This window comes from Carya illinoinensis, chromosome 7 (assembly GCF_018687715.1).
Source record: "Carya illinoinensis cultivar Pawnee chromosome 7, C.illinoinensisPawnee_v1, whole genome shotgun sequence".
In the NCBI taxonomy this organism is placed as follows: domain Eukaryota; kingdom Viridiplantae; phylum Streptophyta; class Magnoliopsida; order Fagales; family Juglandaceae; genus Carya; species Carya illinoinensis.
This window is the reverse complement of record NC_056758.1, coordinates 879,210-902,607: the sequence shown is the minus strand read 5'-3', so window position 1 is coordinate 902,607 and position 23,398 is coordinate 879,210. Positions and strand designations below refer to the sequence as shown.

Genomic DNA, 23,398 nt, shown 5'->3' with positions numbered 1-23,398 from the left:
GTCCAGTATATGCCTATTCTGGAGCCCTTCCACATCAACACTATTTGGCTGCTTCAACCTATAATAAAGATACCAAACATGGACACAATGACCTTGAGAAGTAAGAGGTGCAGATTTTTATAATCAAAAGACAAGGATTAGATCAAGGTTATACAAGAGAAGTAATAAAGAGAATAGGGGGCATTTCTAAAAAACACGTTAGTGTTATCAAGGTAAGACAAATATAATAACTTTCCCATCTCCAACAAATAGAGAAATAATAAAGAGAATAGGCAGCAAGAAATACTTACAACAAAATCGGGATCTGAGTGTTCAGAAGAGGAATATCTTCACTTCCTGGGAAGCCAATGGACCGCGTACATAGTTGAGAGGGAAATCGAGGTCAACATACCCTGTCATCGCAAGAGAATACAGAGCCCATTGAAAAACTCTACCAAAAATCAACTAAAACAAATTAAATGCTTTTAAAGACTACACTCAGGCTACGAGACCTTAATCCCCAACATTCAAGTCCATATGATAGTTGAAGAAAACCTAAACCGCGCAGTGGAGGAAATGAAATTACCTACACCTAATCGGCAGTTTCAACGCAGCGAGATGGTGGTCCTTGCCTTCGGAGCTTCCCCTCACCGGCGTATTGTTTCAGACGAAAAGAAATCATCAATATACAAACTGTGAAATTCAGAAAGGGGAAAGGGGAAAGGGGAAATGGGATTCCTTGTAAGTGAACTATCACAATCACAGGAAGGGGGGTTTCGGGACGGGTTAGGCACAGAATCAGGACTTATTACAACGATTATTATAATATCGCTATAATAAGTATCTATTCCCGACGTAATAAAACGATGTAAAGGGAATATACATTTTTGCGGCGGCATTTTTCGACGTATTACAACAAAATTCCGCCACATTAGTTCACAGTCCTATTCCCCCCCGCGCCCATAAGAATTCCGCGCTGAGAACCAACGTCGATTTTGATGTCGCTGTAAATAAATGACATTAGCAGCGTATTTTGTTGCGGCGCACACAATAGTGCTGGTAAAGGCTATATTCCTTGTAGTGTCTCTTTTTCATTTTTTATTTCATCGATTTGATTTGTTGGTTTGTTTTTTGTAGGGACTTTGGACTAGGGTTTAATATTTTGTGCATGTTCTAACAGTTTAAATGATATGATTTGGTGTTTTTTTTTCAATGACTTTGGATTGTGGTTTGGTTTTTGTGCTTATTTTAATGTGATCGTTACTTCTCTACACGTCATAAACTATTTGTAATATTTCTCATGACTTTTCATCATTAAAGAATTTATTGTTTTTTTTTAGGTTTGCATGTCATTATTTTATTCTCTTTTTCCTTTTTTATTTAATTGATTTGATTTTGTGGTTTTTTTTTTTTTTCAGGGGCTTTGGACTATGGTTTGATTTTTGTGCATGGTCTAACAGTTTAATTGATCTAATTTGGTGCCTTGTTTTTTTTTTCAAGGACTTTGGATTATGGTTTGCTTTTTGTGCATTTTTTTATGTAATTGTTACTTATCTACAATTATTTTCATGGTTCTTACGTCTCTTTTTCATTTTTTTGAATCAATTGATATGATTTGGTGGTTATTTTCTTTTGCGGGGACTTTGGACAATGGTTTCATTTTTATGCATGTTTTAACAGTTTAATTGATCTGATTTGGTGCCTTGTTTTTTTTGCCAAAACAAAAGGTAAAAGTTTTAAATGAGGTGATTGTTACTCTACAATTGTTTTCATGGTTTTGACTTCTTTTATTTCTAAGTTCTAAATGTTTAGCTTGAGATCATATTATACCAAAAATTTAAAGGTTCTTATAATCGACAAATCTCTATAGATCTTTTTTTTTTATTAAAAAAATGTATTAAAGTTATGAAATTATTGAATACATAAATTTATTTATGTTCATTTATTTATATATGGTTTCTAAACAAAATCTATACAATTTGATTTACTTAAATTTCTATGTTCCTCTTCTTCTTCTCTTTTTTGAAACTTGTTGCTTTGTTTGGATACAGTCTATCACTATACAGTGGCCCTCTTTTCCAGGTACTTTCTGCCTTTTTTTTCTCTGTTTTTGAGATTGATTTTCTAATTATTTCTACTATATTTTTCTTCTTCTTATTATTGTTTGGCTATAGGGATTATGTTTTATTTGTTTTTGACTTTTCTTATAAGTTTTTTAATAAAATTTATGAATCTCTAAGTTTTATGGTATTAGTGGCTTCATTTATTAGAAATATGAACAAACATGTGTGATGCATAGATAGACTATGTATACTATAAACACATAAAAGGTAGTTAGACTCACATTTTCAATCTTCCTTCAAATTTTAGCACCACTCCACTGCTTGGCCACACCTAATTTGAGAGAAATAGAGCGTAAAAGAAACTAAAAGAAATAGAAGATAAAATGAATATACGCTTGGATGAATAAGTTTTTTGATAAGTTTTATGAATTTATAGGTTTTATGGCATCAGTTACTTCATTTCTTAGAAATATGAACAAACATATATAATGCATAAATAGACTATATATGTTATAAACATAAAAAATGCAGTTAGGCTCACATTTTCAATCTTCCTTGAAACCTTAGCACCACTATATTGCTTGGTCACACTTGATTTGAGAGATATAGAGGCACTTGATTTGAGAGATATAGAGCGTAATAGAAATTGAAATTAATAGAATGGTTTTCTTAAACATAGTTCAATGCCTCTTGGATTCCTATGAAATATGTATCTTGATATTTAAACTTTAAAACTGACTACTGCATGCTGGGCTATTCCCGTCTTCATGTTTTTGTTTTGGTTGCAACATTTTTCTAATTAATGGTTAGACTTTTATAAATATTAATCATGTTGTAATTTTAGGAGTAAAAAGGAGGCCCCATGCAGTAGTACCAATCTCCGTATATAGCTTTTTATAATCGATGGTTAGACTTTAAGGTCCACACGTAAAAGACTGTAGCATGGACAATATTCAGATTTTCAGTTCCTAATATATAATAGAATTTCTAATTTCTAATATAATATATTGTCTTTACGCTAGCATGCAATATAATATATTATCTAATTTCTAATATATTTTCTCTTTCTGTTTGCAGCTTCCATTCTAATGCATGAACAATATTCACATATTCAGTTGCTGGCACATAGATAAAAGGGAAAAAATGAGAGCACATGAAACTAACAGACAAAAGGGAAAAAAGGAGAGCAAATGGACCCGTATTTTTTTCCAAATTGTAACTTATTATAATGTTTTCCTATTGTAATGTATAAAAAAAACAATTGTATCCCTAGTCTGGACTTATTATAATGTGGCATTGTTTTTCTTGCAAATTTGAACTTATTATAATAGAATACAAACGGACACAAAAGGGGGCTTAATTGGGATTTAACGGGAAACAAGAAAACTAACAGAAAAACAAGAAAAAATCACTATTTACAATTAAATAGACATTTATTATAATATAATAGATATGAGAAGTCTTATCCGTGTTAAGTTTTTGGGATGTTTGGAGATTGGGATAAGATGAAAAATTTGTGAATAATAGTGAAATATTCTAAGTTAAAATGTTTTATTGTATTTTGAAAAAAGATAGAGAACAAGTTGAATAAAAATATTATAAAGTGAAAATATTATTAGAATATAATTTTTATTTTAGGATTTAAAAAATTTGAATTATTTTTTATATTTTATTTAAAAATCTGAAAAAGTTATAATGATTAGATGAAAAAGTTAAAAATTTGAAATTAAAAAATGTTTTGTGTCTATAGCGTTTGGATGATGAGTGAGATGGGATGAAATCAAAACGAAAAAATTTATTCATCATCCGCTCATTATCTCATGATGTAGTATTGTATGATAAGTTTACAAGTAAAATATAATAAATAGTCTCAAATTATCTAATGTCATATCATGAGATGATGAGTAACATTACTTAATAAAAATATCTTACAACCCAAATGGGGTCGTCTCTCGTGAATACAGCTTAACGACAACGATTCCAATTTTAAACTCTTTTGTATCAAGTGGGGTTTGATCTTGAAACCAATTGATTTGACCTAGCCCATATGCATTCTTGATGGAGAGATCACCACCGTTATATTGAGTCCATTTAATTGGTTTGAGATATGTGGAGTGGATTTTGAGAATATTATTAGTTAGAGTAATAATAGGTACAAGTTTTAAATAGACAAGTCCACAATCTCATTTTAATCCTAAACACTAAACATCAGACTTCATGGTTGATCGATAATTGGAATGAAGTTATCCAAACAATAGACTCCCACTCGTATGGACCACACTTAATTGCCCATAAGAACGAGAAGCACGTGCCACTCTTATGGATGCTAGAGAAGCAAACATCTAGGTTTATGTTTAAAAATAATTTCTATCTCATCTCATCTCAATTTATCTTATTTTTTTTCAAATATCATTTAAATAAAAATACTTTTAAACTAATCATTATAACTTTTTCATAATATTCATTACAATTTTTCCAAAGTTTCAAATAAAAAACAATTCAACTTTTTTAAATTCAAAAATAAAAATAATATTATAATAATATTTTAAATTTGTAATATTTTTTATTTAACTTTTTCTCAATAAATACTTAACTGAAACTATCTCATTAATATTCACAAACCATTTTACAACTATGTACAAAACTCTCATCTCATTCTCCAAACATCCCATTAGATAAACTAATTCTAGAAGTCATCACGCTATTTAAAACAAATTTTAACTTTGGATTGTATTTTCTCATCGATGATCAAGGATATTGTATGATTGCTTAAGCTTAAGGATAAGAATACTTGAAAACAATTATCTTGCCAAACAAATCCTAAAAGTGTTTATATTTTTGTAATGTTTGAGTAAAAAATAATAAGAAATTTTGAGTCTCAAACACGCCCTTTATTGGACATATAATCACTACATGAGCTACCTCCAATACCATCATTAAAGCATTCCCATAAAAACTATTAGATCCGAACTTCATTTTCAATTCGCCTTTTATCGCTTGTAACTTTGCCTAAGAAAAAAAATCGAAAAGCATTTATACTACATAATTCATACAGTATAATTTAATTTATAAGATTTAAATTTTAAAAATTTATTTTTTAAATTAAATTAGGTATGTAAATAGTCTTGATTATTATTTTTTTTTGGAAGAAAAAAAAAAGGTCTTGATATAATAACTTTTAAATACAATTAATTTTTTATTTAATTTATTTTTTAAGTGATTCTGCATATCAATATATACATCATTTAATGTGATTAATTAAAAAAATTAAATTTTAATAAAAATAATATTAATTTAAATTTTAAATATAAAATAAACAAAATGAGCAGATCGATACGCCAGTAGCAAAACTCGTACGGGTCGCTACCACCTACCATCCCAAGTTGATACCTAACTAGTCTACGCGCGTTACCGCAAAATTTCCATCCGTCCCCCACCAGTTCATGTAAATTCCCGCCTCCAAGCCAAAGCTATAATTCCCTTCGCACCCAAACACCACCCAAAGTTCCGTACACACTGGCGGATTCTGTTCGATCGCCAGCCCTCTCTCTCTCTCTCTCTCTAACTTCGGATCTTAGTAGAAATCGATCCGACCCGGACAACGATCCATGGGTGTTCCTGCTTTTTATCGGTGGCTGGCTGACCGGTACCCGCAGTCTATTGTTGAAGTGGTGGAGGAAGAGCCGGCCGGAAAGAATGGGGTCGATGTGTCGAAACCGAATCCTAATGGCATAGAGTTTGATAACTTGTATCTGGACATGAACGGGATCATTCACCCTTGCTTTCACCCCGAGGGCAAGGTATGCGACTATGCGTTTCAAAATCTCCATTTCAAATTTCTTGGACTTTTATTGCCTTTCGAATCTACTTATACAGATAAGCGAAGAGACGTGTAGAATTTGACTGAGTTTTTTTTCCGCTTCATTTTTTTTTAAGTTCAGTTAGAAATATTTCGATTGAATTTTTGTTTCAATTTCATACTTTGGGAAGTCCTTTATTCTGGTTTTATACATTAGTTTTTTTGTTTTATTGGCACCTGGTTTTATACTCTGTGCACCTCCGGGTAATTCAAGGGAAAGTACTCCAAGTCCGGGTCCCTAGAGATTGTTTGGACCTATAATGATTCGAACGTTAGACCTGGAGCGAGCATACCACCAAGACCAAGGCCTTACCACTTAGCCAGTCCAAGGGGTTTTATACATTAGTTTCTTAAATATATCTGTTAATTCAGAGAAAGAATGAAACTGACGTGATTCTGCAAATTTCAGCTATATGTATGTGTGTGGGGGTAGGAGTTCGGATGACACGAGGTGAAGGTTCCGTAATCCTGTTATCATATACGTGATAAATGCAGCTTAATCCCTAATCCTCAAATTTTGGCAAATAACATAACAGCTTGCCTAATGAAAATTGAACAACGTTAGCTTGGGTTAAACCCTTCAACGCTGGTTTCAGTTGAAACTGGTTAAAAACATTTATCATGAGGCTCAACTAAGCCTTAATGGAAACCATGTTGGATTTGGTGCATGAAACTTTTAATGCAGTAATAATGAAATTCCATATATGAGCGTCTGAAAATGAAAAATAATGGGCTGTAAGTTGCTTCATATATATGCTTTTGTTAAAACAATTACTGCTCGTGTTTTCTATTTGGAAAGATTTTTATTTTTTATTTTTTGGGGAGGTTGGGGGGTTGGGGTTGTTTTCGGAATTTTATTTTGGGCAGTACGTTAGATCATCCTGTGGTTGGAAATGAGAACATCAGTAAATAACTCACCTCCATGCACCAAAGGAATGTTCTGAGTTGTTGAAGTGTATCTCTTTATCATTGTTGTTCTACCAACTGTGGTTGTCCATGCAAGCAAATACTTAGATATAGGTACGTACATGTTTAAAACAGGCATGAAGAGCATTATTCTTGTGTGGAACTTTAAACATATTTTACAACACCACCGCGTTGAAAAATCAGTTGAGGATTATAACTTCTGAACATAGTTATACTCTGTTCATGCAGCCTTCACCTACCACCTACAATGATGTATTCAAATCAATATTTAATTACATTGATCATCTCTTCTCATTAGTTCGTCCAAGGAGGCTTCTTTATTTGGCAATTGGTGAGCTCTATTAACTATACATTATCTGTGTTCACTCGTTGCACTTTTCGTAAGTATATCCTCTTTCACTGCACTAAATTCAGATTTGGTAAATATGACTATTGTAGATGGGGTTGCACCAAGGGCTAAAATGAATCAACAACGTTCTCGGCGCTTCCGAGCTGCAAAAGATGCGGCTGAGGCAGTAAGATATTTCTCATGTTATATGAATGGCTCCTAGTAAATAAGTCATGAATTTCAAATTTTTTTTTTTAAAAGAAAAGTAAATGAGTCATGAATTTATTGTTTTAAATCTGAAATGCTAGGAAGCTGAGGAGGAAAGGCTAAGGAAAGAATATGAAGCTGAGGGGAGAAGTTTGACCGCTAAAGAAACGCCTGAAACTTCTGACTCAAATGTTATTACTCCTGGAACTCAATTCATGGCAGTGCTCTCAGTAGCACTTCAGTACTATATACAATCTAGATTGAATCACAACCCAGGGTGGCGATATACAAAGGTGTGATTGATCTTGTCCCACATGGTTCTAAATCTTCCTTGTCACCTCGAGATCGGATGATTCCTTGTCTGTGGAGTAATCCCTTCTGGATCTTGTTCTGCAAAAACTTCTGGGTTTCAGGATACTTTGTCTCTCTAAATTTATTTATGCGGCTGCATTGGATGATTATTTGAAGGTTATTCTTTCTGACTCAAATGTACCGGGTGAGGGGGAGCACAAAATCATGTCATACATCCGATTGCAACGTGACCTTCCTGGTTTCAATCCAAACACTCGCCATTGTCTATATGGTCTGGTGAGTATTTGGTCAATTCGTACCTTTCATCACTCTTAATCCTGCTGTATTTTTCATCTTTTCTAATTTTTACACTATTTTTGGTTCTTTAATCAGGATGCAGATCTGATTATGATATCATTAGCTACACATGAGGTTCATTTTTCTATTTTAAGAGAGGTCAGCTGCTTATGTCTTAGAACACTATTGAATCTCTTGATAACAATAACTAGTTTATTGATAATGGTTTATCTCGTATTTTCCTGAGTTTGCAGGTGGTTACGCTGCCTGGGCACCAGGAAAGATGTTTTCTCTGTGGTCAGGTTGGTCATCTGGCAGCTGAATGTCGTGGTAGGCCAGGTAATGAAGCTGAAAATCTGAATGCAGTGGATGATACTCCAATTCACAAGAAGAAATATCAGGTTACAGAGTTGACTGCCTGCCTTCAAATTTATACAATTTTAAGTTCTTCATATATGATTTATCTTTACATCTAAAGACTAAAACTCTGTACAGCCTTTATAAACTTTAATGGGATAGCTCTTCATGATTTTCTTGTTTTTTTCTTTTCTAGATAGGTGACTCTTGTATACATCTTGTGTAGTTGGATGTGTTTTTAACTAAGCTTATCAGAATTTATATCTAAAACCATTCTCTGTGTTGGCAGTTTCTCAATCTGTGGGTGTTACGAGAGTATTTGCAATATGATATGGAGATTCCCAACCCTCCATTTGAGATCAACTTTGAACGGGTTGTAGATGATTTTGTTTTTCTGTGCTTTTTTGTTGGCAATGACTTTCTTCCACATATGCCAACATTGGAGATCCGGGAGGTAAGTTGGTGTGAGGCAGTCTGATGTGATAATTTGTTGCATGCTAACAATTTTCTTAAGTTTGCAGATTTCTTCTTCTTAGTTTCTAAGGCTGTGTCTGTTTTGACGTAAAATGAGGAAAATAGGAAAATGTGTTCAGATGAAAATATTTTCTGGAAGAATTGCTGTTTTTCATATGTTTGGTTGACACCTTGAAAATGATACAAAAAAAACTGCTGGTGTTTGGTTGCATTGAAAACCTTGACTATATTTATATGAGATTATATATTAACAATTTTAATTTATAATATTAATATACCATAGAAAAAAAGAAACTCAATCTAATAATTTTTAAGCCTACTTATAAAAAAAATAATTTGTAAGACTATTTGTTCCCAACATTAAATTTTTTTAGATTTGCTTTAAATGCAGAGTGAAGGAACGTAGAGAGAGAGCATGCAAGGGGAAGAAAACAACAAATCTAATAATCTTTAAAATTATTTGCAACAATGAAATTTATCCAACAAAAGATTCTCTCTTTTATTTGAGTGAAAAACGTCTATTTATTGCCTGGATGAAGAAAAATGCGTAAAGCAGGGGTGGAAAATGGTTTACCCCTCTAGGAAAGTCATTTTCATGTACATGATTTTTCCATTGAACCACTATTTGTTTTCCGCTAAATGCTCTTTTCCGCCTTTTCAATCAAGCCAAGAGATGACAATATTTTCAGCTGAAACAAACACAGCCTAAGCTATAGATGTTTTCATCCATCAAGCAATGACCTTTCTTTGAGCATCTTAAATTTTTTTAACTAACACTCTTCCCCCACAACACAACAAAAAAAGAACCAGCTTCCCACCTTTTTTTTTTTTTTTGGCTTTCCAGTTTCCACCTTTTTATGTTCATGATTTTGTTTCTTTCCTTCAGGGTGCCATAAATTTACTGATGCATGTTTATAGAAGTGAGTTTGCTGCTATGGGTGGTTATCTTACTGATGCGGGTGAGGTAATTTATTTTCTTAAAATGATATATTTGTCTGTTGTTCACTTTGCCATGTGATTCCTGTTTTCTGTTGGGGCACGTGTGCTCATGAGAATCTTTTTATTCTTTATGTAATGACAACTGGATGTGTGTTTTGACCAATCTGAATAGCTTCAAGGACTGGCTGTTCATAGTTGCTATTGTCATTATTATTGTTAGCATTGTTGTTGTTGTTATTATTATTATGACTCTTGTAATTTATTATTAAATACCTTAGACACAAAGGGATCACATAAAAGTAAACCCATATAGTGACATGTCTTGATGTAGTATATTAGATTGTAAAGTAGATCTAACGGATCACATGAAACCACGTCACTTTGTATGTTTACTTTTGTGTAATCCTTTTGTGTCTGTTGCACTTATTTATTATTACCCATTAGGGTGCAACCTAGTAGTTGAATAGAGGGCTTGGGATGATTCCGCACTAAGAGTTTTATTGGATTACCTCATACACAGTTCTGGCAAGTGGGGTTGTGCCTTTGGGATTTACTTTTTTGTATAAGTAAAATATAAATTTTATTGATACGAATGAAGTAGGCGAAGCCCATATACACATGAAGTATACAAAAGAACACCTAAATACATTCTAGGAACCAGAAATTAAAAACAGAAAGTCATGAACACTAGTTCCATTAAGCACAATGGCTGAAAACCATAGTAATAAGGCGTGCATAAAAAAGTTCCGAAGTTCGTCCATTGTGCGCTCCCTATTGGGAGTGGGATCTCCACACCAAACGTCATTCCAAAATCTAATTCTAGAGCCCTCATCAACTACAAAACAAATATGAAGTGCAAAACTCTTCCAACCCATCCTAATAAATTTCCAGAAGCCCACACCAAACGCCCTCCTCACTTCATTAGAACACCAATGCCCCGAAGCACTTCTGTATCTATGATCAATAACCTCCTTCCAAAGCGAACCCCTCCTCCAATTGATACCTCCATAACCATTTCTCCAATAGGGCTTTATTGAATATCCTCAAGTTACGAACCCCCAAGCCTCCATTGGAAATTGGAGAACAAACTTTATTCCAATTAACAAGATGGAACTTTGTTTCCTCCCCCATTTCACCCCCACAAGAAAGCCCGAAATAACTTCTCAATCCTATTAGCCACACTTGTAGGCAAAGGGAATAAGAATAAAAAATTAGTGGGGAGGTTGGATAGAGTACTCTTAGGTTGTGTTTGGGTAATGAGGTGATCTCAAATATTCTGTGAATAGTATTAAAAAAGTAATGATAAAATATTGAATAGTAGTGAATAATAGTAAAAAGTAGGTGAAAAGTAATGATAAAATAATGAATAGTATTGAAGTATTCACACTTTACTGAACACTTGAGAACACTCCACTACCCAAACGAAACCTTAATTAAAGTGAGAGTAGCCCCTTTCAATAAACACATACATTTCCACCCAACTGACCTTTTCTCAACTTTCTCAACAACCCCATTGTGATGCCTCATATGATAAGGATAATGGTAGGTGGTGTTTGAGATCCTATATTGTTTGGGAAGAAGAAGTTCTTGCTCTTTATAAGGTTTCAATGGGGCTCCAATTGTACCATTGACTAGTTTTTTTGGAATATAGGTCATGTGGTTTGGGCCTTCCATTGGGGCGCTACACTCATCCCAAATGGCTTTAGCCTTAAAAGTTGCCCCCAACAGAAGACCCAGATATTTCATAGGCAAAGAAGCCACCTTACAACCCAAAAAATTCGGCAAGCTATTAATACTAGGCACCACACCCACTGGAACCATCTCGGACTTGCCAAAATTCACCTTGAGACTCAACACAGCTTCAAAGCATAACAAAAGTGCCCTTAGCTTGAATCTGGCCACGATCTGCCTCACAAAAAAGAAGAGTATCATCTGCAAAAAGAAGATGGGAAATTATGATAGAACCATTAATACCATTTCCCATTGAGAATCCGGATAAAAAACCTCCCCCAATGGTGGCCTTCACCATCCAACCAAGTGCCTCCGTAATAATAACAAAGAGAAAGGGAGACAACGGATCCTCTTGCCTCAGGCCATGAGAACGATTTTGTGCCATTGCCTATTAAAAAATCCTGCAGTGATAGAGACACAATGCCGAATCCACAAAATCCACCTTCCGCCAAAGCCACACCTCCGAAGCATATGAAAGAGGAATTTCCAATTCACATGGAGTTGGAAGAGCCTGCCTTAGTGAGGTCTCACACCATAAGACAAATATTGTTTGTGATATGTTTGTGTGTCATGATGCTACTCTTTTGTTTATGGAATTTGGAAAAATTCGTTTGAGGCATATGCTGTCAGGTTGGCAGCTACTGTATTTTTAGTTAACATGCTACTGTCAACCATTTATATCTCCAGGTTTTGTTAGATAAGGTAGAACATTTTATCCAGTCTGTTGCTGTTTATGAAGATCAAATCTTTCAGAAGCGGGCTAGAATTCAGCAGGTATTCTGCTTTCTCCACGTTTCAACTTTTATTACCAATAATAGAGATAATTAGAATTGGCTAAGACTTGATGTTGGTGATTTATTCCAGGCTTTTGAGAATAATGAAGAAATGAAACATAAATCAAGAAGAGTGACTTCTGAAGAGCTACAGGCTCCAGCGGTAGACAAGGTCTGTGATCTAACACGTTTAACAGAACCTTTGTATTTTTGTGAATCTGGATTCTCAATAACTGGACTCTTGAGTTTTCTGATACATTTAATAAAATCTCTTATTAATTATATTAAAAAAAAAAATTCTGGCACATTCAGTTGCTGAGGCTGTATTCGAACAAGTATCAGGTGCACGGTTATGTATGTCTATGTCAGCAATGGAACTTCCATCTAGATGTGTCTTCCAGTAATAGAAGGCTCCTTGAAAAAGGAAATTGATGCAGGAAGAATTTTGTCTAATTCACATAAGGAAACTGATTGAAAGTCCTTGGATCATAAGGGGCCTTGTCTTTTATATAAAACAATAATGTTGATGTTGTACATCTAATGATGATGTTGTTGCTTAGAAACTTTTGAAGATTACTCCTACAATTTTTCATTATTAATTTCAAGTCCTTTCATACCATTTGATTAATAAAATCTTATTTTACCTATAAAAATATCATCGATAATACTTAAACAAATTGAAGTGAACTTGTCCAGGTTAGTGGCTTTACCTTTCTCTGGAATGCATTTAAACTAAACATTTATCTGATTATTACTTGAAAAAAAAAGTGAACTGGTCAATTATTGATTTAATTTTTTATATGTAAATGTGAAATTAGTAAAAATCTCTTATCAATCTACTTGATTCAAAATTAATAAAATTCTCTATCAATCTACTAGCTTATGAGGTTATGAATAGATCCAGACATTGCCCTGTTGGCTGTTGAATACTCTGATATTGTCGATGATGAGCTACTTAAAGTTTGATCTTTTGACTAAATAATAGAATACATATGAAAACTATCAGTACAAGTAAGCCCTCGATCATCCTTTGCAAGCACTTCTTGAATTCTGAGGCCTATTTGTGTTGTTTTATCTCTCTACCATTGTCAATTCTGTGGAAAATTTTTGTGCTGTTCCTTATCTTGGATGATCTGGCTAATTTGAATGTTTTAACACTGTACTTTGTGAATCCAAGTTACCGTTAATGATAGTACAATGCCGGTTTCCTTCATTCAGTAGCATTTTATTTCCTTCCGTTGACTGTTGCAATTCCTTTAAATGTTGTTAGGTGTCCATATATGGTAAAGAATGGACTAAATAGTTTATATTTCTCCTTTGCTGTGCATTGGGTTTTGTTCTGTACATGGCCAGTTAACCAATTTTATTAATGGATCCCACTTTGACCATGGGTCTGCAAGGGAAAATAGCCAAGCAAAACTCAGAATACAGTGATTAAGAAAGTTCTTGCTGTGTCATTTGTTAAGTACTTTATTTATCCTCTGCTCTTTACTCAGATCAAGCTTGGGGAGCCCGGATACAAAGAAAGGTATTATGCTGAGAAGTTTAATGTATCAGATTTGGAGGAAATTGACAAAGTTAAAAAAGATTTAGTAAGTTCTATATTTTCTTATGATTAGCCATTACAATTAGATTTTCTTTGGTGGTGAATACAGGTTATTTTCCTTATTCAATATCCATGGTCCTTTAATTTTATTGCCTATGTTAAATAATCAACTGTTCCACCCCTTTACACTTTTTACTCTGATTTTGCCTTAAACAAAACTGCTGGTTCATTTAATGCTGAAAACTTGGACACAATGTGAAATGTGAATATTTGGTCCACTAACTGCACTGCCCCTATCATTTTCTGACCCAACCACACTTAATAATCATTAAAAAAATTACTACTGGAATAAGAACTGTTGTCAATTTAAAAAGCGATGCATAAGAGGAGCAGATGAACGTAACCATAATTCTGTAGGTCATTGAAAACATGTCAAATCTTGAAGGAAGGCCAAAAAGAAGAAAATCTTTGGTACCATGTGATCATGCTGAAAGCGAGGGCCTTGACTTATGATATTGTTTTTTTAAAGAAAGTATGGGGGTGGAGAGACACCAAACCCTACTCCAACAGTGTTATTTATATTGAATTAAATCATTCAGTTCTAAGGCATGTTCAATCTTATCGAAGTTGGGATTGCATATATTATTAGTAGTAATCTAGTTAAGCCTTTTCAATCAGGTTCCTATGTTAATGCTTTATAAATTGTTAATTAATTTGCTGATGGTTTTGGTAGAAAATATCTGGTCCAAAATGGCATTCCAAAGTTAATACTTCGTAATTTATCTCATAGTATTTGTAGTAGCTTATCCACTGTGGAGGGGTTTTTAAGTTTTATCTCATACCAATTTCTTTTCAGGTATTAAAGTATGTGGAAGGTTTATGTTGGGTCTGCCGGTATTACTACCAAGGCGTTTGCTCCTGGCAATGGTCAGTTCAGTTTTTCCCTGTTTCCTCTGATTGCTGAGTTATATACGCATTTATTAAGTTATTAATTTTGGGCCATAACTCTTTTCCAATTCTTATGGGAAGGGATGTGCAATTTGAGCTATAACTCATTGGCAGTTCAGTTTCTGTTGATGTGGAAATTTATGTTTCCTTTCACTATTATTTCTATGCTCAATAAAATAAAATAAATTTAGAATGAACAAACATAAATAAATACATTCCTGAAATCTGCCTATAGGTCATAAGGTTTCGGAATGAAAGCAATGTGATGTCATGATAGGAAGAAGAGAAAGTGGTCGACTTTGTTTAAGAAACTGATTTCTTTTTGTAAGAAAGAAAATTTATTGATCCACATAATTAGGCATAGCCCAAATACACGGGTAGTATACAAGAGAGAAACACCAAATTACAATCTAAGAGCTAGAAAAAGTAGCATAAAAATCATTCAAGTTAACCCCCTCCAATACAAAATCATAAAAATCATTTATAGGTAGTATATACACTCCCTAGGATTCTATTATGATGAAGGTTTTGGCCCAGATTAAAAAAAAAGGATCTGGTAAGGTGTGAAGCTATGTTAACTTTACAACATCTAAAGGGTCTCTCTCTCTCTCTCTCTCTCTCTCTCTCTCTCTCTCTCTCAGCCTCAGCCACTCTGTGAGAAAAAGGATGTTATCTCACCCCCTCCACTTTGTTATAGTTCTTCGTTATAGTTCTTTGTGACCATAACTTGCATTTATCTACTGCCTCTCTCAGGTTTTATCCCTACCATTATGCTCCTTTTGCTTCTGATCTCAAAGATCTTGTTGATTTGGAAATTACTTTTTTCTTGGGAGAGCCTTTTAAACCTTTTGATCAGCTCATGGGGACACTGCCAGCAGCAAGGTTTTTTTTTTTTTTTTTCCCCTCTTCTTTTGGGGGATTAATTTATTGAGTTATTTTTCTTTCTGCTGCCTGTGGTGGTGGGTAAGCCTGTTAGTTTCATGTTACAGTTCAAGTGCTCTGCCAGAAAAATACAGAAAATTGATGACTGACCCTACATCACCTATCCTTCAATTCTATCCATCTGGTAAGATTGACCGTTACACAGTTTAATGGGTTAATTCTATATCTCTTTCAATATTAATCAGGCTTCTTTTGGGACAGATTTTGAGGTTGACATGAATGGCAAGCGCTTTGCATGGCAGGTAGTTTCTTGCCTTTTACGATATGGAATTGATATTTTTTCTTTGTTCGACGAAGTGATGGAAGTTGTATTTGGTGTATTCTGTGGAAAACAGGGTGTTGTCAAGTTGCCGTTCATTGATGAGAAGAAGTTGCTTGCTGCAACAAAGAAGCTTGAAGGAACTTTAACGGTCTGCAATAGGGGTTTATTTGTATTTGTCTCTAAAAATATATTGTTATTTATGGCTTGTTTCATGGTAAACTAATTTATTGACCCGTCATTGAGCATCTTTAATTTCCTCCAAATACATAAATAAATCAATTCATTTTGCTAAATTCGGTATTTTGGGCCATATCCACCATACTTCTACTGGGTGTGAATTACTAGAAAATAGTGCAATTACTGTTCAATTTGGTTTGAAGGAAAAGGAAAGAAAAGGCAGGATAACATCTTTCTGTTTTTATTTAGTTATTTATTCATGTTTTTAATTTTTTTTTTTTTAAATTTTTGTGCATGTGAATGAGATAATAAGTTGCGAATACCCCAGCTTTATAATTTTCCTGCAACATGTACAGATTTCACCCCGTACTTTTGACAGGATAATTCATGGTGGGAAAGTGAAAAGTTTTCTACGAACTTCTTTTGTTGACCAAAGGGACGATGCAAATATATATATATTTATATATTTAAGCTTTTCCAATTTTCTGAAGATCCACTTTCCTGAAGAATGTAATTTATGTTACTTTTTGACGAGTTACTATTTCATTACCATGAAGCATAAGATTTTATTAAGTGAAGGGATTGAAGTGAGGATTCAGAGAAGAAACTGGTATATATAGATGAATCCACAAAATTTTCTATGGACACAAAAAATCTTTAATTTTTCAGTCCTATTGGTTTCTATGAAAATAGACTCTTGCCTAATCTGGTGGGAAACAAATTAATTAGTTCTGGTTTGATTTTAGTTTGTGGATGAGGAACTTTGTCCTATCAAAGACCCCTGTGAAGGTTATTTTGAGCACAGCCTAGAGTGCATCTAAACATGCCTTGAAAAGGAAAGGACAACTTTCTGTACCAGTAGTGGGTATAAAGTTGCGTCTTTATTGAAAACAAAAGTTGCTTGTTTATCTACTGGTTGTCTAAGTGATAGTTTAATCTGCTTGCTATTTTTTAGCTATTTTGGTGCTATTTTTTTTTTTCTATTTTATGAGGGCGTCTAAAGAAAATGACTCAGCATCCTTTTTCACTTTGTTAACTTGATTCTTCATATTCTTCCTGGTGATAAATTGATATTACTTTTAAACTTCTCATGATGCTACTGCTTTGCTGAACTGAAATTTAGGACCATATGGAAACCCTGTACGGGACATTCGGAAATGAGTTCATTAATGCATAAATTCAAATTAACAACTGCAAACTCCTTTACATGTTGTCTTTATTTCTGCTAGAGTTGTCAATTTAGAGTACCTTGCACTGATTGTAGTTTCAAGCACTATGGATGGATATAATTTATTGGGTTATTAGGGCCATTACCATCAATGAAAACCTTGACGAAGTTGGTATTTTATTTTTTAAGCTTTGAGTGCTCAAGTGTGCTCATCTTCAATTGGGTTTATGCAGGAGGAAGAGAAGGTTCGGAATAGCATGATGTTTGATTTACTTTATGTACATCCTGGTCATCCTATGGGTTCACAAATTATCCAGTATTATAGAATATATTTCCATTTACCCCCACATGAGAGATTTCTTTGGGAGATTGACACAAATGCTAGGTTGGTTAATCTCACCTTAAGTTAATTATCTATTTTGAAGAATTGTGATCGTTTGCCATTATACACATCCTGCAGCTTAACTACTTGTACCCGTTGTTGTCCTTTTGCAGTGGTGGAATGAATGGATACCTTTGGTTAACTGAGAGAAATAATATAAAAAGTATAGTCCCTTCCCCTGTCAGTGGATTGCAAGACATATATAACAACCAAATCTTGTAAGTTCCCCTCTTACCATTGCAGCCTAAGAATTTAAAGCGACATTAACTTTTATTTTCTCATTTGTGCATTTTTGCATGGCAGAAATATAACATACCTTAATCCTCGGAGCCACAAGCACATCCCAGAACCTTCAAAAGGTGTAGTCATGCCCAAAAAGGTTTGTGGACTCTTGCTACTAAAATTGCATTTCAATTGTTTCTGAGTAGAAAAGTAAAGGACCAATATTCCAGTCATCAAACCTTTGTATGGCCTTTCATCCTTCCATTGCATGAAAGAAAGTGGAGCATCTATTAGCCTTCAGGTAGATGCTAGTCCAGAGGCAAAGTGCTGTCTCTTCACAAATGTAACACCAAAACTGGGAACACTCAATGGAAGAACTTAGATGCTTCTTTTTCAATACCTTATTTCTTTGGGCCTCTGCTAGTGTTTTTAAGGGGGCTTGTTTTCATTATTTTCTTGCATCCTCTTTCCAGTTCCTAACTTGTAACTAGGTGTTCACTCGTCTACACTCCGTGTACTTGGTCTACCCCTCTTTACTTGATTCAATAAAATTTATTTTGCTTCTCAAAAAAGAAAGTGGAGCATAATGTTGCTGGATCATAGGAATTTATGACTGGGCTATGCCTGTTGTGTTTTGTAAAATCTTCAATTGCTGAAAAAATAGATAAAAAAGAATTTAGATCCTTTGAATCTATGTAACCTGAGATTGGAGCCTGATTATTAATTAAAAGATATTGTCAGCAGTTAGCTTGCTTTTCTTCCTGGTCGACAAAGTGATGGACACGTATTTGTTTGGGCCATTGTAGTTGTAGATTCCTTTGTTTGCTCCCTGCCAAAATGCTCTTAGCATGGTTATAGTAAGAGTTGTGTTTTGTTTCAGGTGCTGGGAGCACCATGTGTTTTTGATATATTTACTTATTATTTGTATTGCCTTCCATATCATTGGGAAAATTCTACATACCACACTTTCATCTCACTTTTATCTCATTATGATGAGGTGACTTTGCCCATCAACCTTTAAATTTTTCTTTTAAAAAAATGAAGGATGATCCACGGGTGATAAAAGTGCCACATTTTACCTAGTGGGATGAAAGTGAGATGGGATTATGATATGTAGCATTACTTATATCATAATGTATGTTACATTCGCAGGTTTTAACACCAATTGATGTTAAACCATTCCCTGTGTTATGGCATGAAGACAACACTGGTTTCCGGCGGCAGCATGGCAGAGAAAGGTGAGAATGTGATTCCTTAAGCCAGTCATGGTAAATTTGCATGGTCTTACTGTCTATATTTTTGTGGTGCTATTCATTCCCCCCCACATCGGGGGTTAGGTTGGGATAAGTATTGGAATAAAATAAATCCACTCCTTTGGACATGCACAGTTGCAAATAGAAAATAGAAAAGAGAATACCAGCTTCCTTTGCTACGATTTATTTTAAATTTTTATTGGGATCCAAGTGATTCATCTGCAGGTCCGCTTTTTTACTTTCAAGCAGTGCTGCCACAAATCCTTATTATGAACTTGCTTATGAAATCTTGGAAGAGCTTTGGTTTTTGTATGTAATGCATCTTTTGTGCAGGCCACAAGTCCCTGGAGCAATAGCAGGTCCATTACTGGGAGAGGCAGCTCATCGCCTTGTAAAGAACACACTTAACATCAAAACTAATGATCCATCTGCCAGATTTTGGGAGCAATCGTCTTATCAAAACTTCCCAGGCAACCATACAGTCAGCAGACCGAGGTCGAATGGATCCTCTGGGTACCAAAGGGGCTTTACTGAAGACCCAAATCATTACCACGGACACTACAATAATTTTCAAGGGATGACGGGTAGACCTAGGTTGCACCTCATATCAAATGGTGTGCAAGGTGACAGGCAGACTTATAGGACGCAAGATAGATCACAACATCAAGAACAGCTCCGCAACCTGAGGACTGGGGTTTCTGCTTTGACAATAGAAGAAAGTGCGAGAACCAGACCACCTGCAATGATGTCACCTAGGCCACCTGCAATGATGTTACCAAGGATGCCAAATTTAGGACACGCAACAAATCTACCCAACCAGCTTGTGCAGAATGTGGGGGCTCCTCCAACACCACCCCCCAATTGGATCAATAAAGTACCAACTGCAAATGGCCCAATATATACTAGGCAACAAGAGAATGAATCCTGGGGAACTTATGAGAAGCCGGTGAAGAAGGTTTACCAGGTTAAAACTTGTATTCCCCAGGATATGTCAGATTCTGGAAACTATTTCCAGAATACGTCAGGTACTGGACATTAGCAGTGATGGTTGTGGTTTGGGTTGATCTTGCCTGTTTTCCGTCTGAGGTTTCACCATGGCAATATTGTTCTCTCCATTCTTTCTATTATATCACAGAAAAAGTTTCGACCAGTTTCATTTCTAGAGTTTTACAGTACACGGCAATATGTGCCAGTCAATGTACATTTGTCCCCCCAAAGCTGCATGCTGCTACAGGTACTGAATATAAAACTTGAATGAGAAATGATATTTGCATTCGTGAGTACGCAAGTGCCGTGCAATCATTTTGAGAAAAATGAATAAATACGGAATCCACATGAGAAAAATTTAATTTTTTAATATGGATTCCATTTTTTTTTTTAAAATGATTGCACGACGTTTGCACACTTCACGACTATATGTACCATTACTCAACTTGAATACAAACCACAGAAAGTTTGGAACCAATGTGAGACATCTTTTTAGACTTGCTAGAGCTGTATTAGAGATTAACTTATTATTGGGTTGTTAGAGGACACTAGTTGGTCGTAGTTGATTTAGCATGGGAATTAGCGCTTGTCTGTCTTTCAATTTCGTCATTCTTTGTTCTCCCTTGGTGTAAGGGAGTAATCACCAAGTACGGAATTGTACATTTCAGTCGGCAGAGAGGCTGCTTTTGTGTTTGTGTACTTGAGATGTAATCAATGTGTAAGTTGTTCATTCTGTTCAATGTGTTCTGCTCAAAAGGAATGGCCATAAGAGAGCTTTAGAGGGTTGGATAATACAAGCGAATTTCCTCATCATTCATAACGACAGAATTTGTCTGGTTGATCACATGAGATAGATTGATCTGGAATTTTGAAGCTTAACACATGAAAGAAAACTTCAATTCTAGTTAAAAAGGAAATATTTTAGGAACAAAGAGCGTCTTACTCATCAGGGCTAATATGATCGATATATACTTCTTTCCATGAGCGTACTAAACATGAGGATATTGCAACTCATACACACTCGAGCTCACACGCACGCACACACAAAGGAAACGGAGTGATAAAATCAATATATACCCATTAGTTTATTGAATTCTTACATTGATATCTTCCTCTTCTTCTTCTTCTTCTTCTTCTTCCACCACAAGTTTTGTTCTAAAGATGGCAATGGTTCAGATTCTTGTTTTCAATCACTCAATCACAAACAAGTTACCTTGTATTAATTTGTCACGAAGTCGCACTCCAAGGAAAATCTAACATACTTTTTTAGCTAATTGGATAACAGTTCTTCAAATGCTACTTAGTTTATGTACCCACAATTCATTTGGACAGAAAACTCCATGAAACAAAATATACCTTTTGGAATTAATCAATTCCCCTGAATTATAACAATTCCCAATATCTGTAATACACATCCAATATACATGAACATAACCAATATTATTTATAATCGGTAAAAGAAAAAGGAAAAGAGAGTGGTACAAAATCTCTTAAACTATATCCCATTTTCCCCCTCCCCCAATTCCAACCCATTGCAGCCAGTACCCTGACAAGAACAAGACAGAGAAGGGCAACAAGCTCCCATATATAATCACAGCCTTCTGCCCAGAAGTCAGTGCATTCCCTCCAAGCCCATACTGTTGATTCTCCGCAAACCCCGCAATCTCGCTGCTCCACAAGTTGGGCACCTCCAATCCTCGGGCAGCTTATCAAACTGCAAACTTGGCGGTATTGGATATGAAGGGTCTCCCACAGCTTCATCATACTTATGGCCACAAGACCTGCACTCGTATATACCAGTGTTTAACACTGCAAACTTCTCTTCGAGTCCGCGCATGTCGAACTTCTCTTGAGATTCTTGCGGTTCATCAGGGTTTGAAGCAGGTTGTTGGCTGGAGGTGGGGTGTCTTCTTTGGAGATGTCAATGGAGAATGGGGTACCGAGTTTGTTGGGTTTGTGAAGAAATGAGAGTTTTGGGAGAAGCAAAGGAGGGGCGGTGGTGAAATGGGGTTTGAGTTTTGGAGGTGAAGATTGAGGGAAAGAGGTAGAAATGTGGAACGAGAACGTGGGTCTTGTTGTTGCACAAGCCATGACAGAAATGAATGATGATGAGTTTGTGTGTTCCTTTGATGTCTTTCTCCTTGTTTGTGAAGAAAGTGTTCTGGGGAGTTTCGGGTCAAGAAGTCTTTGTTTGATTCTTGGTTCTGGGTGGGTGGAAAACTAACCACAGGGATCCACGAAATGGTATATGCTGATTTTGAGAGGGACTGGCTTGTATCAGGTGGGAGCAGCGTCTGAGATTTTGCAAGATTTTTCTTCATTTTTTTCCTAGTAGGGGCAAATAAGTAGCGACTGGGTTCGGCCCAGATCCGCATCAATTATGGACCTATACTCTCATCCCGGCGGATCCAAACTTAAAGAACGAGTCTAATTTATGAACAAAACCATAATTTTAAAAACAAAAATTTTACCTACAAATTATTTTTGTGCACTTCATTTATATGATTGATTGCATATTAAAAAAAATTAATGCAATCAATTATATTAATAAGTGCATAAAAAATACGTAAAAATGACTATATATAACATTACTCAAAATGAAATATACTTAGGTCAGACACCTTCATAAGAGTAGAAAAAAAAAATTAATCTCACAACTGACGTTGCTTGATGTAATTTGTTAGATTGTACAGTTATTTTATTATAAAATAAATCTAACAAATCAAATGAAATTACATCAGTTTGTGAAATTGTTTTTATATATTCTTTTGTGGATATCACAGTACTCATTGTTTTATAGGAGCCAGTGGTGGAAATCACGCCTCTTCCTTACAATAAAATCGAAAAAAGAATGATAAAGATATCATCCATTAAATAATTTGGATGCAAACGTGGAAAGCAAGCACTTGTAAATAGAAAACAAACCACTAGAAGCAGTGTTGACACCAAAACATGAGCAAGTCCTCTTGTCATTTTCCTCGACAGAAAGTAGTTCTCAAAAGTTTATCCCGTTAATTAACGACAGGTCTCAGTTGGACAATGTTATTTTTAACAAGTCCAATACGTGAAAACTCCCAAGCCATCCTTCATTTCTTATATAACAATGCGTGTGATACAATCAGTAGATATCCCCATTGAAACTCCAAGACTGCCTGCCCGTGGGATCCATACAATTTTTTTCTTTTTTCTTTTAAAGTCAAATTCTGAATTCTTCTATGCTAAGCATCCGACCATGGAAAACAGACAAGGGGGGAGGGGTGTGGTGGTGTTGGCATGAACAAACTCC

The 23,398-nt window shown here is 35.0% G+C and overlaps 1 protein-coding gene across 3 annotated transcripts; it reads left to right on the top strand.

Annotated features, from left to right (window-relative positions):
* Positions 1–5,391: 5,391 nt before the first annotated feature.
* On the top strand, positions 5,392–20,852 carry LOC122315581 (5'-3' exoribonuclease 4). Of its 3 annotated transcripts, none has more exons than XM_043131576.1 (22): positions 5,392–5,842; positions 7,057–7,159; positions 7,267–7,343; positions 7,465–7,656; positions 7,832–7,951; positions 8,048–8,110; positions 8,206–8,352; positions 8,598–8,762; positions 9,669–9,746; positions 12,140–12,226; positions 12,317–12,397; positions 13,722–13,817; positions 14,637–14,698; positions 15,473–15,601; positions 15,709–15,785; positions 15,863–15,903; positions 15,997–16,071; positions 17,502–17,653; positions 17,764–17,868; positions 17,954–18,029; positions 19,025–19,110; positions 19,459–20,852. In XM_043131576.1, exons 1-22 carry the CDS (start codon positions 5,651–5,653, stop codon positions 20,162–20,164), a joined length of 2,910 nt encoding a protein of 969 aa, XP_042987510.1. In that variant the 5' UTR covers positions 5,392–5,650; the 3' UTR covers positions 20,165–20,852. The 3 variants fall into 3 exon arrangements, with proteins under 3 accessions (XP_042987510.1, XP_042987508.1, XP_042987511.1); XM_043131574.1 differs by having other exon boundaries at positions 14,628–14,698; XM_043131577.1 differs by lacking the exon at positions 7,057–7,159 and having other exon boundaries at positions 5,719–5,842; positions 14,628–14,698.
* The last annotated feature ends 2,546 nt before the right edge of the window (positions 20,853–23,398 follow it).